The sequence below is a fragment of the Stenella coeruleoalba genome (assembly GCF_951394435.1).
Source record: "Stenella coeruleoalba genome assembly, chromosome: 9".
In the NCBI taxonomy this organism is placed as follows: domain Eukaryota; kingdom Metazoa; phylum Chordata; class Mammalia; order Artiodactyla; family Delphinidae; genus Stenella; species Stenella coeruleoalba.
The window spans coordinates 57,922,220-57,935,873 of record NC_137155.1 but is presented as its reverse complement, the minus strand read 5'-3'; the positions used below and the strand labels follow the sequence as shown (position 1 = coordinate 57,935,873).

At 43.6% G+C, this 13,654-nt stretch overlaps 1 protein-coding gene across 5 annotated transcripts in view; it reads right to left on the bottom strand.

Annotated features, from left to right (window-relative positions):
• Positions 1-13,654, bottom strand: part of CREB5 (cAMP responsive element binding protein 5) — a 431,741-nt gene that overhangs the window by 303,504 nt on the left and 114,583 nt on the right. For all 5 annotated transcript variants that reach the window (XM_079931993.1, XM_079931994.1, XM_079931996.1 and 2 more), the window contains one exon: positions 11,855-11,976. In XM_079931993.1, coding sequence (XP_079788119.1) covers positions 11,855-11,976 — 122 coding nt within the window. The remainder of the gene's footprint in view (positions 1-11,854; positions 11,977-13,654) is intronic.

The following is a 13,654-nucleotide window of genomic DNA, read 5'->3' as shown; positions in this document are numbered from 1 at the left end:
CATCCAAGGAAAGTATTTTAGTGGCGAACTTACTTTCAAGCCATTCCTAACATACACACAAAGCCTCATTCACATTCTACCTCCTAACACCCACCCGAACGCTAAGATCAGAGACATATAGGATGTCCCCCATTCTACAGGAGCTTCTCAAGCTTTCCTCTACACTTTCAGTTTGACTGAAACAGAAATGTGCAATCTCAGAGTTCTTTCACAGCAACAAACCACTGTTTCACGATTTAGGCAAGTTTGCTGAGGTATGGTGAGATTTTGTTAAAAGGCAGAAGACGTTAGGAAGGGCAAATTTTAAAATCTCAGAAGAGAAAATAGTGCTTGGACTACTCCATCAGTATTGTTAACATTGTTTTCTGTAAAATATACCAGTCCATTGTATTAGGAGTGCGGCATGGGTAGCTGTAGTCTGTGAGTGTTAGACCCTCAATTAGAAGAACGGCACTAATGAGGTCAGAGCAGCTCCTCCCTCCTGTGATCACAGACTGCACCGCTGGCCCTGGCCAGCTGTCTGGCAATATGTGCTTCTGGTCACAAAAGGGGGTCCATGGGCGGGTGTGTGTGTTTGGATCCGTGCAAATCCATCACCACTAACGGGAAATCACTCCTAAGTTCACACCCAGCTGATGGGCAAATCAGGCGTGCCACCTTCACAGAGGGCAGCAGGCAGCTGTACTTGGACATCAAATGTCATTAAAACTGGTGTTGAATTGCACATGGTAGGCACTACTAGGTAATGGTCAGAAAAGCAAGGAATTATTCACAAAGCCTGATGGCCCACTTTGCCCAAGACATGTACTTGTGTATATGTGCATTATTATGATACAAATAAAGAAAGACATCTAGCAGAAATCTGGAATAAGGAGCTCTTCCCCTCCTCCTGCTATGAAGGGGAGAGACGTTCTTTCAGGCAGCGATGTCACCACTGCCTTACTGTCTCTGTGAAAGTGGACTTGGAATTCTGTTCCCAGGACCCCTTTTAGGACACTTCTTTCAGTCACCTGAAAGAATGTACGAGGTGAGATGTTGCAGTAATATGTGAATCTAACACCATGTACCTAGGAATCGGCTTTATTTTCTATGCTCCAGATCTCAATATATTTGAACTATGTATGTTTTTAACTCCAAGGTAGTTAAAAGGCCCGGTTTACCGGTGAGAAAATGAAGTCATGCATGACTTTTAGAGAATGAGGGATGGAGTCTGGTTTTCTTGCTCTCGTCCTGAATTCAGACAACACTCCGCCTTACTTCACAATCCACACCGGAGCTGTTGCGATTAGCGCAGGAGGTGTCGGGAGGCAGTTTTCAAGTGGACGAGCAGCACAGAGGTATGACAGTGTATGTCGCACTTTGGCACACCACACCACAAAAGGGGCTGCCAGGATTCTGGACCATCTTGTTCCCTTCTGGTCACTTGGGGACCAACCAAATGGGGCTGGAAGGGTGGCGCTCACATGTGCTCTACATTGCCGTGGAAATGCCTGGACCAACAGGAATGCCTGGACCAACTGTGCCAGCGAATCCAGCAATAGCCTCACGTTTGTAAATCCTCTGGGAAAGTTCCTAAGCTCTGTGCATAACAAACCATACCGGGAGAAGCCAGAAAGGGGACGACTTCTGTGAGAGCGGCTGTGATTCGGAATGCTTGGCACTGCACCATCTGTAGTCAATCAACCCGACAGGCACACAAAACACGACTGCTTTTCTTCTTTGGGGACATGACTGTTTGCAGAGCCCAAACAAGCCCCCACCCAAACATAAAGCCACAGAGAAAGGCGGCGCCCGGCACCCGACTCAGGCAGGATCGGTCAGCACTGTGATCAACTTTCAAAGTTTTCATATAACAGATGGTGTGCTCTGCCTGTAACTCAGATCCCAGGGATGCCTGGGCTGCAGCCACGCTGAACCCAAAATGCGGGGTTTGCCCCACTTCACGGAGAAGACTGGGGAAGCCCCCAGCATGCAGGACAATGAAGGGAGAGCTTGCAGGTGGGGCAATCCGTCCTTCTAGCTCCAAAGCTGTCCAGTAAAACAGCTCACATTCGCCTTCAGGTCAAAAAGTCCAAATATCATCTCCATACACAACAGTCTGATTCTGCCAACGCTAGTGAGTTTTATTAGAAAATATGCGCTTAGAGGAGATGCTGAGCGTAAAGCCCTTCTGGCATTCCATTTCCCTCTAGAGCCAAAGGAGAAACCGGCCCCATCACACGGAAGAGCCACAGGTTCGAAGAGGCTAAAAATAGCCTTTCATATCCCAGAAAGCAAGAAACAAAGGGAAGCCCAGCTACGTTCTGGAGAAGTCTGCAGCCAATATTCCTAGCATATGAGAAGCATCCCAGCCCAAGAGGGAGGAGCCAGCAGGTGATTGTGCCTGGCCACCCCAGGGAAGGCCTGACCTCCTCTCCAATCCAACCAGCCTCTGTGGGTCAGCAGAAGGGCCAGTTCCCCAAAGTGTAGGAATGTGGTACAGGGGGGGAAATCCACCGTTTTATCAGCTTTCCTAGGCTTTTGGGTTTTGGTGGAAGTTGGGTTAAGGACAAGGAAACTGTTCCTCCAGGGTTCTGGTACTAAAATCAGACACCGCACCCCAGGTTTGAGTCGACAGCCAACACGCTGGCAACACGGACAGGAGGAATGTGTGGAATCCCAGTTCCTGGCCTCAGCCTTATCAATATGGAAATAACTTAACAGCACACGAATGCTAAAGCAGGGTTCCCAGAGTAAATCACTCCCATACCTGCTCTTAACCATACTTAATGTTCACCTGGATTTATGAGATGATGGAAGCAGAGACTCTTGTAATTATTATATTCTTTTCCTTTCCTCCTTTCCTGGTGTCATTTTTTTCCTCACATCTCTGTGAGGGGCCCAGGTAAGTGATTCTTAGCTGCAGATGCTCAGTGCGGCTAACATGTGGTCCAATTTTCTAAATGTGAGCGTTGTTTTTTTTGCCCAGAACGGAAGCTTCATCTTTTAGTCATTTTGTTTTAATCCAGCCCAGAAAACCGATCTGTTTTCCTGCTTGCTTTCGGGAGCATGAATGCAGGGCCTCGCGGAGGACAGGACATGCTCCCTAGGCAGATGCAAAAGCCTCCTGGCCCCAGGTACACACCCACTGCTGCGGGAGTCTGGTGGGTTGCAAGTCCTGAATTACAGCTGGAAATGGATTCCTTCAGAGGAGAGCGTCCATTCGCCATTGTGATTCCATTTGGGTTAATACCTTGAAATCCCAGCCTGGCTTGCCTGCCTCAGGACAGGTAAGGAGTGATTTTAACCAGCTGAGATCCCAACCCAACCCCCAAACAGAGAAAGCACCCTGATGAGAAAGTCTCCAGCTGGGAAAAGCTGCCCTTTTTTCGGCTCTTAAAGCTGAGCTTCGTAATTATTTTAGTGAGGAGCCTCCCAGCCAAATAATCCAATTGGACTAATTATCAGCTACAGTAAGCCCGCCTGATGGGAAGGCAGGCCAAACAAGCGATCTTCACAACCCGAGTCTGGGTTGATGATGGTGCCTGAAGAGCTTCAGGGCTCCATTGTGTTTTGGGCCATTTTTAGTTCCTTTTCTTAGTCTTTTTAATTTTTTTTTTTATTGAAATCTAGTTGATTTACAATGCTGTGCCAATCTCTGCTGTATAGCAGAGTGACTCAGTTTTTTTTTTGTTGTTGTTTTTATTTGTTTGTTTGTTTTGCGGTACGCAGGCCTCTCACTGTTGTGGCCTCTCGCGTTGCGGAGCACCGGCTCCGGACACGCAGGCCCAGCGGCCATGGCTCACGGGCCCAGCCGCTCCGCGGCATGTGGGATCCTCCCAGACCGGGGCACGAACCCATGTCCCCTGCATAGGCAGGCAGACTCTCAACCACTGCGCCACCAGGGAAACCCGTGACTCAGTTTTTAAGTGCCCCTCCCCATCCCACCCCCATCCCTGCTTTGGTCCTTTTAGATGCATTCCATGCATAGAATCTCCTAGAATCAAGATTGCAGTTTAACAGCTCCCAAAGCACTCCCTTTTATACTGATGACATCCCACACCAACCCCTCTACCTTTTAACAATGACAGTACTTGGAGGAACTTTCAACTTAACCACAAGTGAGAGGCAAACACTTTCAAGAACAATTTTTTTTTTACATCTAAATATTTCGGTTTGTTTTCACTTATTAAAAAATACATTCAATTTTGCGATAATACGTAATTCTAGGTATTTCTTTAAAGTTGGGTTAGAGGTCAAAACATTTTCTTGGAATGTGCAGCGGTAGGTAACTCAGCAGGAAGTGATGATGGGCTAGACTTGAGGTGATAGAAATGGAAAATAAAGAGAAGAGATGAGGATTCTGGCCTAAGGAAGCTGATGGGGTGCAAAGGAGGGAGGGAAGGCAAAGCTGCCTCCTGAGGTGGATGAACTATGTCTCTGACAGACTCAGAGGCAGGTGGGGGGGTTTAGACATGGCAATGAGTTTCTGCAGGAAAGCCTTGAGCACAGTTCTGGGCACAGTACGTTACAAACAGCAGCGGCATCTTCAAGTGGGAATGCTGGTAACAGCTGGAGAGTAGAGATGAATATTCACGGTGAGGACAGGTAAAGGAATTGTTGGGTGGAGTTGATTGCTAGGTTATGAGAATGTACAAGTTTTCTGAAGAGAAGGTGTAAACAGAAACCAACCGAAAGTGGATACAGCAAAAGACAAGGAGGCAGAGGGAGCACAGTCAGAGACGTAGGATAAAAGCCAGGATATGCACCCCCTGTCACTGGTCCCCCTTAGTGGACGCCTATCAACTCTTTTTGTCTCTCTCGATAGGTTATTGTTCTGTATTTAAAATGGGAATGTAGTACTGCCATAACCACCTATAATTATTCCCTGTTAACTAGTGGGACCAAAATCAAATTATCATTAATAACATGTTCAAAATGTCCCACATGTCAGATATGCTTCCTGACTATAGAAATACTTTGATTATTACCATACCCAGTCACAACTGAATAGGAAATACTGGTGCAAGAAAATACTATTTTATTCTGCAGTATTTCCAACACAAATAGACGTTCCCAAAATCAATGCCAAGCTTCCTCTAGCAATCTTCATGTTGTATCTTAGGATCCGGTCCTCCAAATCTCTTCTACTCCACAGCTTCAAATGGAAACATCAGTATCTCACAGGAGAACACCCATCACTGCATGGGATGAATGCAAAACTTTCTAATTCAAACTTCAGCCTCTGAAAACCTTATAATCGGTTCTCAAAAAGACCTCAGGCAGAGACCTCAGTCTTGTCAGAACAAATGTCATGTGACAGCAAATATAAATAAAACCTACACCAAAAAAAACACTGAACAACAATAAAACCTGCCACTCACAGGCCATTCATCTGCCATTCATCTGCCATTACCAGTGACCACCCCCTTTTAATTTGGCTCCTAACACTGGCTGAGGGCAGGGTCATGAACTGCCAGATGATTTAGCATTAGAAAGTAAACCCTCAGCCTCAAGAGACATTTTCTCTTTAATGTGAAAGTTAGATTGTGAAGACTCATCCATTAAGGTCCAAATTAGCCAAATATACAAACTGTCCAAGGGAGGATATGAGCAAACACCCAGTACCCATCTGGGTCAGTTTTCCTCAGAGCCGTGGGCCTTCCCTCCCTCATCATCCACGTCAAAGATACTTGATTTTATGTGCTCACTCTTTGCAGGGCAACAGACGATGCATTTTGCAACTTTGAGGATACCCTGACTTTCCACCAAAAAACAAATAAAAGAAACCAACTCTATGAGTTGTTTTTTCTCTCCCATTCCATTTTAAAATTGAGCCTGAGATCACATCATGATTCACTGACATATGTGGAAGTGGATACCAACTCTTAATAATCTCTGTTAAGATTGTACTCGTTAATCCTAAATCCCAGGGAACTAAAACTCATGAAATAGCTTCCAGTTTATCCACTGGTTTAGTCATTCCACTGAGTGGGATGCAAAGACCAAGCCAGCTTCTCTTCCAGCATCAAATTCCATCTAGGCTGAGAGCACAATTTAAACCTATAAGGAGAGAGCTGAAAGCGCTTTACATTTGTAGTGTGCTGAAATGGAGGGGGAGGACAAGAGAATTCTTATGATATAAGGGTTAGATTTTCCAGTTATTGGGGTAGGGGAAGAAATAGGTTGTCATCTCTCAATGACGTTGCCAATGGGTGTTTCCTTTCAGTCATGCTGATTGAAAAAAAAAAAAGCCAAAAAGATAAAAAACAATCTCATCTACTAGGATTTAGCAAACATGGTGACATTTGCAAAACCTCAATAAAACCAAGTTTAGGTTTCAGAATGTTTCTTTTTCTCCAGACTTCTGGGGTGGGGGATCGTATTACACAAATATCATAGAAGCAACATGTTAACATAACCGGAAACATCAGCTGTTGCAAGTTCGCTCAACTTGGTATCTTTTATTTTCCACCCAGCAGCCACTCACACAATGCCACTCACATCTTCCCCAGAGAGCAGCCATGCCTGATAGTAGCTGATAGAGCAAGACTGTAACGAAGGCAAAGCGCCTCCCTTTCTGCGCCCTCTCTCCTCAAGTAACTGGTAGTGTCCGGTGACATGATTTCCAGGTACAGAATTTAATCAGATTGAGCAGCCGATTTTTCTGAGCTGAGGCTGACCTGGCCATGCCCTGTTCCATGACTCCTGTTGAGCTGGGATCCAAGATCTTAAGATTGTAGCTTGTCCCCTGTTCCCATGTGTTAAACAGTCAACACCCTCTGGGAATAGACTGCACTTTTCATCATTTGGGTAGGAATTCTAGAGCATGGAAATGCCCTAATTTGCTATTGCTGCATCAGCATAATGAGTCAGATTTAGGTCCTAGGGGAGAATAACAACACTTAACACTTATACACCGCGCTTTTCATCTTCAGGGTCCTTCACCACGTTAGGCTGTAATGTTATATTTCTCTCAGCAAGACAAAGGAGTTCATTTGTAGTCCTTTCAACTCCCCTTCCTTTCTTATACATACAGACACAGACACTCCCACACAACTGCTATCATATGATGAAGCTATCTGCCACCTCCTAGATATGTACTGTTGGATCTCTCTTTTAAAAAAGAAATCAAATGTGAAAGGTCAATTCACCCTTCTTAAAAAATATCTTTTGTTTTTGTTTCTTCCTCTAACGTGGAACACAAAATCGGCATGTCGATTGCCAGTTACTGGAGTCCATTCAGTATTACTGCTAGGGTTCCCATATTTGACTTGACTCTTCATGCCTCATGGTCTTCTGTGTCATCTCTGCCCACCGAGGAGACTTGAAGGCTCTGTCTTGGAGGATGGAGGACTCTGTCACGTTCCCTGCTCAGACCTCTTCTCTACCTCATTTCCATTCACTCCTGGCCCAGGTCATTTCATTGAGTCTCATGTATTTAAACACCACCTACATGCCGACGACCCCCAGTTTACATCTTCAGACAGGTCCTGTATTACATACCTATACATTCATTTGCCCATTAGATGTTTCCACTTAACAAGTCTGCAAAAATCTCCTCAATTTTCCCCTCAAACCTGTTCCTCCCACAGACAGCTCCATCCTTTCAGTTGCTGAGGTCAAAAACCTGGGTTCATCCTGAAGTTCACCTCTTACTCCCCAGATGTAATCCATCAGCAATTCCTGTTGGCTCTATCTTCAAATTAGATCCAGAGTCTAACCACCCCCTCCATCTGTACCTTGGAGTAATCTGCCATCATTTTTAATCTAGATTCTTTGAATACCATCCTACCTGGTCTCACTTTGCCACTCCCCTCCAACAGTTTACTTCCAACTAGGCAGCCAAGTAAACTTTCTACTATATAAGTCAGATCCTATCACACCTCTGCTTACAACTGTCCTACAGTTCTCCATCTCACTCAGAATAAAAGCTGAAGCCTACACAGCCTTCCTGGACGGGCCCCCTCAGCCCACTCTTTGCATCACTACGTACCTTGCTCTTTGCAGTTCCTCCAGCCCACAGAGCGCCCTCCAGCCTCAGGGCTTTGCACCCGCTGCTCTCCCCACTCTCCTCCCCAGTACGCACCTGGTTCAGCCTTCTCCTCCTTCAGGTCTTGGCTGCATGTCCGCTTACCAGTGATGCCCACCCAGACCACCCCCAGCACTCCCTGTGCCTCTTCCCTGCTACATATTTTTCTCTATAGTACTTATCACCTATGGACATATTATACATTTTATTGTTTTTACTTGCTTACTGTTTGTCTTGCCCATGAGAAGTAAGCTACCTGAAGGGTGGGATTTTTTTTTTGTTTTTTTGTTTCAAAATCAGCTTTAGTCCATGGTATATTCACCAATGCCTTGGACAGTTCCTGGCACAATGTGGGCCCTCAAAAATATTTATTGCGTGAATAAATGATGAACAAAAGTTTCTCATCTGTTTCAGGACCAGCCTGACTTCTAAGCCGTAGGCAAGTTGAGATTTGTGATACTGCTAGTGAAGGATGCTTTTCCAAGGGAAAAAAAATATCTCTCATTAGAGAGTTTTGAAGCTATGGGTTTATACTACGGTGGAAGACTGAGGCAATTATGGAATGTGTCATCTGTTATATAATATACGCTATGGATACAGACATTGGGGCTTTTTCTATTGGTCATTACCTGCCTCTTGCCTGTCCTCATTCTATACACACATTGGGATGCTTTGGAAAAAGGGTGTCAGGATTAAATACAGTCTGTAGAACAGAATTTTCCCCAACAGCCACACGGGCTAAACAAGGATCAATTCTCTATTTGCTCTTTGAGAGAATTTTCTAGACCAAACTTCAGCTAGAATTTTAAAGGTGGAGGGAAGGACCAGTCCAGTCTTTCTAACATTTCTGTGTTAAAGTACTTAGAAAGTTCAAGCAAAAACCTTTTTTAAGCAAATTCTCCCGATAAATGAATCCATCTCCCACTTTACTAAAACTTGCTGAGGGAACTAATGCAAGTCTTCTGTTAAAAGTCTCAGAGAAAAATAAATTAGAAGAGAGTTGGAGCTTCAAATTAAAAAGGAATAGTTATCTGAATGTGGAGTGAGAGGGAGGAAGAAGACAAATGTTAATGATGACAAGGTATGCGTTGAAAAAAGAACTTGTATTCCTACATTTCAAGCAGGGAACAAACAAATGAAGTAGGAGCTGGGGGTAGCAGTGTGCCAGGGATGTTCGGAGCTGGAGTAATGTGGTCAAAGGGATGTGTAAAAGTATGTTGGTGGGGGCTTCCCTGGTCGTGCAGTGGTTGAGAGTCCACCTGCCGATGCAGGGGACACGGGTTTGCGCCCCGATCCGGGAAGATCCCACATGCCGCGGAGCGGCTGGGCCCGTGAGCCATGGCCGCTGAGCCTGCGCATCCGGAGCCTGTGCTCCGCGATGGGAGAGGCCACAACAGTGAGAGGCCCGTGTACCGCAAAAAAAAAAAAGTATGTTGGCAGATTGGAGAGCATCTCCTACTCCTCATTTCCCCATCCTGTGGCTTCCAAGGAAATGCTAGGGCAGAAGCCACCAACACAGCCCATCTGGCCACTGGATGAGTCATCCTGAATTAGGCCTCAAGAATGTGTAGTCACGGTCACCGAGGCTGGATATGGCCCTCTAGTTTGAACGAGGCAATGGAAGAGGATACCTCAACAGTCTGAACGCTGTCCAACTTCTAGTGTGTGAAAGTGAAGTTGGGGTGTGGGACACTGGTCTCCTGAGGGGCCCACCCCAAAACCATGGGGGGAACTCGCTGCAGGGTCCCCCACCCACATACCCATCTCAAAGTCATCACATGACTAGTGTTGCTAAGAGCAACATGTGAAAGAGAAAAAGACTATTTCTACAGTGACAATAGTCCTCCTCAACTTTGCTTGCCTAATTATTTTAATTTTTAGCATTTAATTATTTGTACTCAACCCAAAAAGGATCAAAAGCAACTCACACACACAAAAAATGTATAGCATGAAAATGTTTTCTTAAATTAAAAATCGGGACCAGAGGAAATATAAACTGGAACTGAAAATCTAGTCCGTGGGGGGAGTAAAATGCTCATTACAGTGTTCTAAAAAGTTCTCAAAGTTAAGCAGTCAACTCGGCTTCACGTTAACAAGCAGTCAAAGCAAAAAGAGAAACAGAACTGGTTACAGGATTCTCATGTCCACGAGGAGAAAATATTTCAGTTCCTCAGGGGAAGCAAACTATTTCCTGGAATTCAGATCTGCAAGAATTTCCTCCCATGGGGCTTCATATAGGAGATCATGAGTACTATGCAAAGGAGAAGATCTAAATCCGCCCCCCGACCATGGGCTTCCTAAAGCTGTTAAATCTTGGAAAATGTCTTTGGGAAAATTAAGGGTATACACTTCGATTAAAACCCTTCTATCAGAAATGAAGACGATACAGACCAAGTACACACCTTTCTTATAGTTTGGAAGAAGCCAACCTTGACTATCTCAAGGAATGAATGAACTTAATCCCTCAGTCATCTACATATGCCATGTCCATCAGCAAAGCTAAATTTATTACTCAACCAGAGGAAATTTACTAGACTTTTTGGTTCCTCGGTCCCTTGCTGTTTTTATGTTTTTTTAAAAATCTATTTCTATTGCAATGAAATATAGAATGCATGCCTCCTTTTTTATTTAGTTAAAAATATCAAGTGCTCAGAACAGTGTCTGGCAAATAAGTGCTAAATAAGTGTTTGCTTTGAAAAAGAAAAAAGGCGCTTCACTGGGCGGGTGTAGGGGCGTTGTCAAGTATGAATGACTAATTATAAATCAAATGAGTTGACTGAGATTTTAAACCCCTCTTGTAACCTATTTTCAGGATTTTTCCGAAAGCAGTACAGACTGAATGGCTATTTTGATGTGAGAATGTGACATGAAAAATCTGGTGGAGGGGGATTATTATAATTTCACATAGAGGAGGATTCAAAGGTTTTGAAACACTTAGAGAAATATCAGAACCTTTTAAAATTTCTTCTCCGGATGGAACAGCTGGAAGTTCAGAATCCATTACGATGTAGCCGGCGCTTCCTTTCAACCAGCTTTCACAGTCTAAGTCTCTGTTCATGGGATGTATCTAATTTGTTGTTTAGTACATTGTGGGCATTCAATAATGGTCTATCAAAAAAGTTTAAAAACACCAAAAAGCTTCATTATCATATTTAGCTGTGACTCTATTTCTTTTCCTTAATCTGGTAAAGTGATTTTTAAATCACTTTACACGACATTACAATAAAAACTGACTATATTCTGGAGGGATTCGTAAAGTGACTTTTCTACATTTGTAAGGACAAATAATCCACACTTATAGTGAACCTATTTGTTCCCACAACAACAGATGTTCAATAATATGACCAGGAAGGAATTATGAACGTGGTGGAGAGATACCAGGAAGATTATGCAAATCAGACAGTTACAACCTGGGCCAAAATCAGGTGAAATCCTCTCTTCTACTGCTACAATCCTTCGCTTGTCATCTTACCCCTTGACCCTTGTCTTTTGCACTCACCACGCAGGTAAAGCTTGCTCTTATTTAGCACAGTAAAACAACAACTTTTGAATAGAACAATTCTGTGAGTTTTTCTGACTCAGGTCAAGAATCAGGTAACTTTATTTTGGCTTCAATTTCATATTTCAGATAATCTGCTTTTCCCATGATTTTTCTAGCCTTGGATTCTACAACCAGGGATTCATCCATTTTCAAAAACAAAAACCATCAAACACTTGCAAACGGATAAATGCTGTTTTAGAGCATTATCAGCACAGTCTGCGGTGCCACCTAGTTCCCATGCAGATGTTTCTAGCAGGTGCTAGAGGAGACACCTGTCCAGGTGTCCGTCCAAGCAAACCTACCCGCTTGCTGCTCTCTTCCTCTTGAGCCTTCCTGAACTCATGCTCGAGGGAGCAGTCCAGCTCATTGAAGAGCCCCACCTCCTCGCAGTTCTTCAGGAATCTCGTTGGGGTTGGAGTCTGATCTGAAAACAGAGACCGAGGGATCATAAATGGGACCTTTTCCTCAAAAGTCAGTGGCAAGTATGAACTAATAAATTCACTAATCCCCTCCCCTCGCCTTAATGACGATGCCGAGTGGCCACCCATAATCTTCCAGCCCTTTAAATAAAATGAGAATATGGAAGAAAATAAAACCATAAAGCCCAGAGGAGCAACATGATGTGTAGAAGTCTGTGACATGGGAGGGCTTCCCAAGCCTCCCTCTGGACAACTTCAGGCGAGGAGATCCCACAGTTGACTTTCTGGAGTTCATATCGTTCGAATACACATTGCAAGGTGTGGAATAACTCTCTTTTAACTGGAAAACATGATTTAGCTAAAATAAGGCCAAAAATATCTACAGAGTCCATGTTAAGCCTGATTTTAGGGGGCTGGGAGGACAAAAAAAATTATAAATGTTTATATCAAACAAAAAGAGAGAAACAAGCATTCAATTCCTTTTTCTTAATGGAGAATAAAAATTTAGCAATTCTTTCTCTCATTTTCGGAGTCACAGAAGGATGATGAAAGGTTCCAAGTCAAACACATTCAGCTTCCATCCCTTAAAAATATAATTATTAATTTTATTTTCCTTTTGCTGTAGCCAAAAGAATGTTTTGAGAAGACTCTCTAAAAGGAATAGAATTTCTTTCATATTCTTGATGGTCTGGAGAGCGTACTACTTAAAAACTGGAGGATCTGAAACCACTATTTGTGGCTTAATATTTATGCAGCATTTGCAGTTTATAAAATATTTTCGCACACATTCTCTAGAATCTAGATCTCACAAGATCCTATAAGGTAAGCAGAGTAGAATCTCACCTTTGTAATTATTAAGGACAGTCATCTTCCTTGTAAAGGTGCACTCGAGTGGACATGAATAAAACTGTGTGAACTGCCTTTTTCACAGAAACAGAAGATAAAAGAACCAGAGAGGACCACTTCCCAGTGGGGAAGTCTGGCCACACCAATTATTTTACAAGCGAAGAAAATGGAAGGCCTGAGTGATTAAGGGTCTTGTCCAAGGTCTCCCAGGTAGATGTGGCAACACTAGGATTATAACCAAGGGCTTGGTGCTATTTCCATTATATATATACATGCATTATTCCCACCTGAGCCTGTGGCAGACACTGCTAGATTGATTATGGCCCTTGTCCAGCTTGACCTACACTCAGTCTCAAATCTCTTCCTGCACAGTCCTCTAAGCCATCACCACCAGTCAAATGAAGAATGCCCTCAAGTTGATACGAATTTGCAATTTCTGCACTCTCTTTAGAAATTCCTATATGGCAAGAAATTAGAATCCTATTTATTTATTAGAGTAATTAATCCCAGTAAATTATCTACTGAGATTCAAAGAATATCTTAACACCCATGAAGCTGAAATGGCTTGATATCTCCACTTAATCAGCCCTTCCAAGGCAATGTCTCCCGATACCCTATGGGCACAGAGCTTTACTGCCTGAGAAGTAACCGAATGGCTGATCTGGATTCCAATCAACAAAATACCCATCTGCATTCCTTCCCATTCTTAGCCCAATCTCCAAGCTTCTGAGCTCTCTTTGCAGTACACAGAGAGCCTACAACAGACGATCATAAATTGGACATTATAGATAAAAGACATGCAAAGGATTGGGTTTCACTGAAAATAGTTTTATTAGA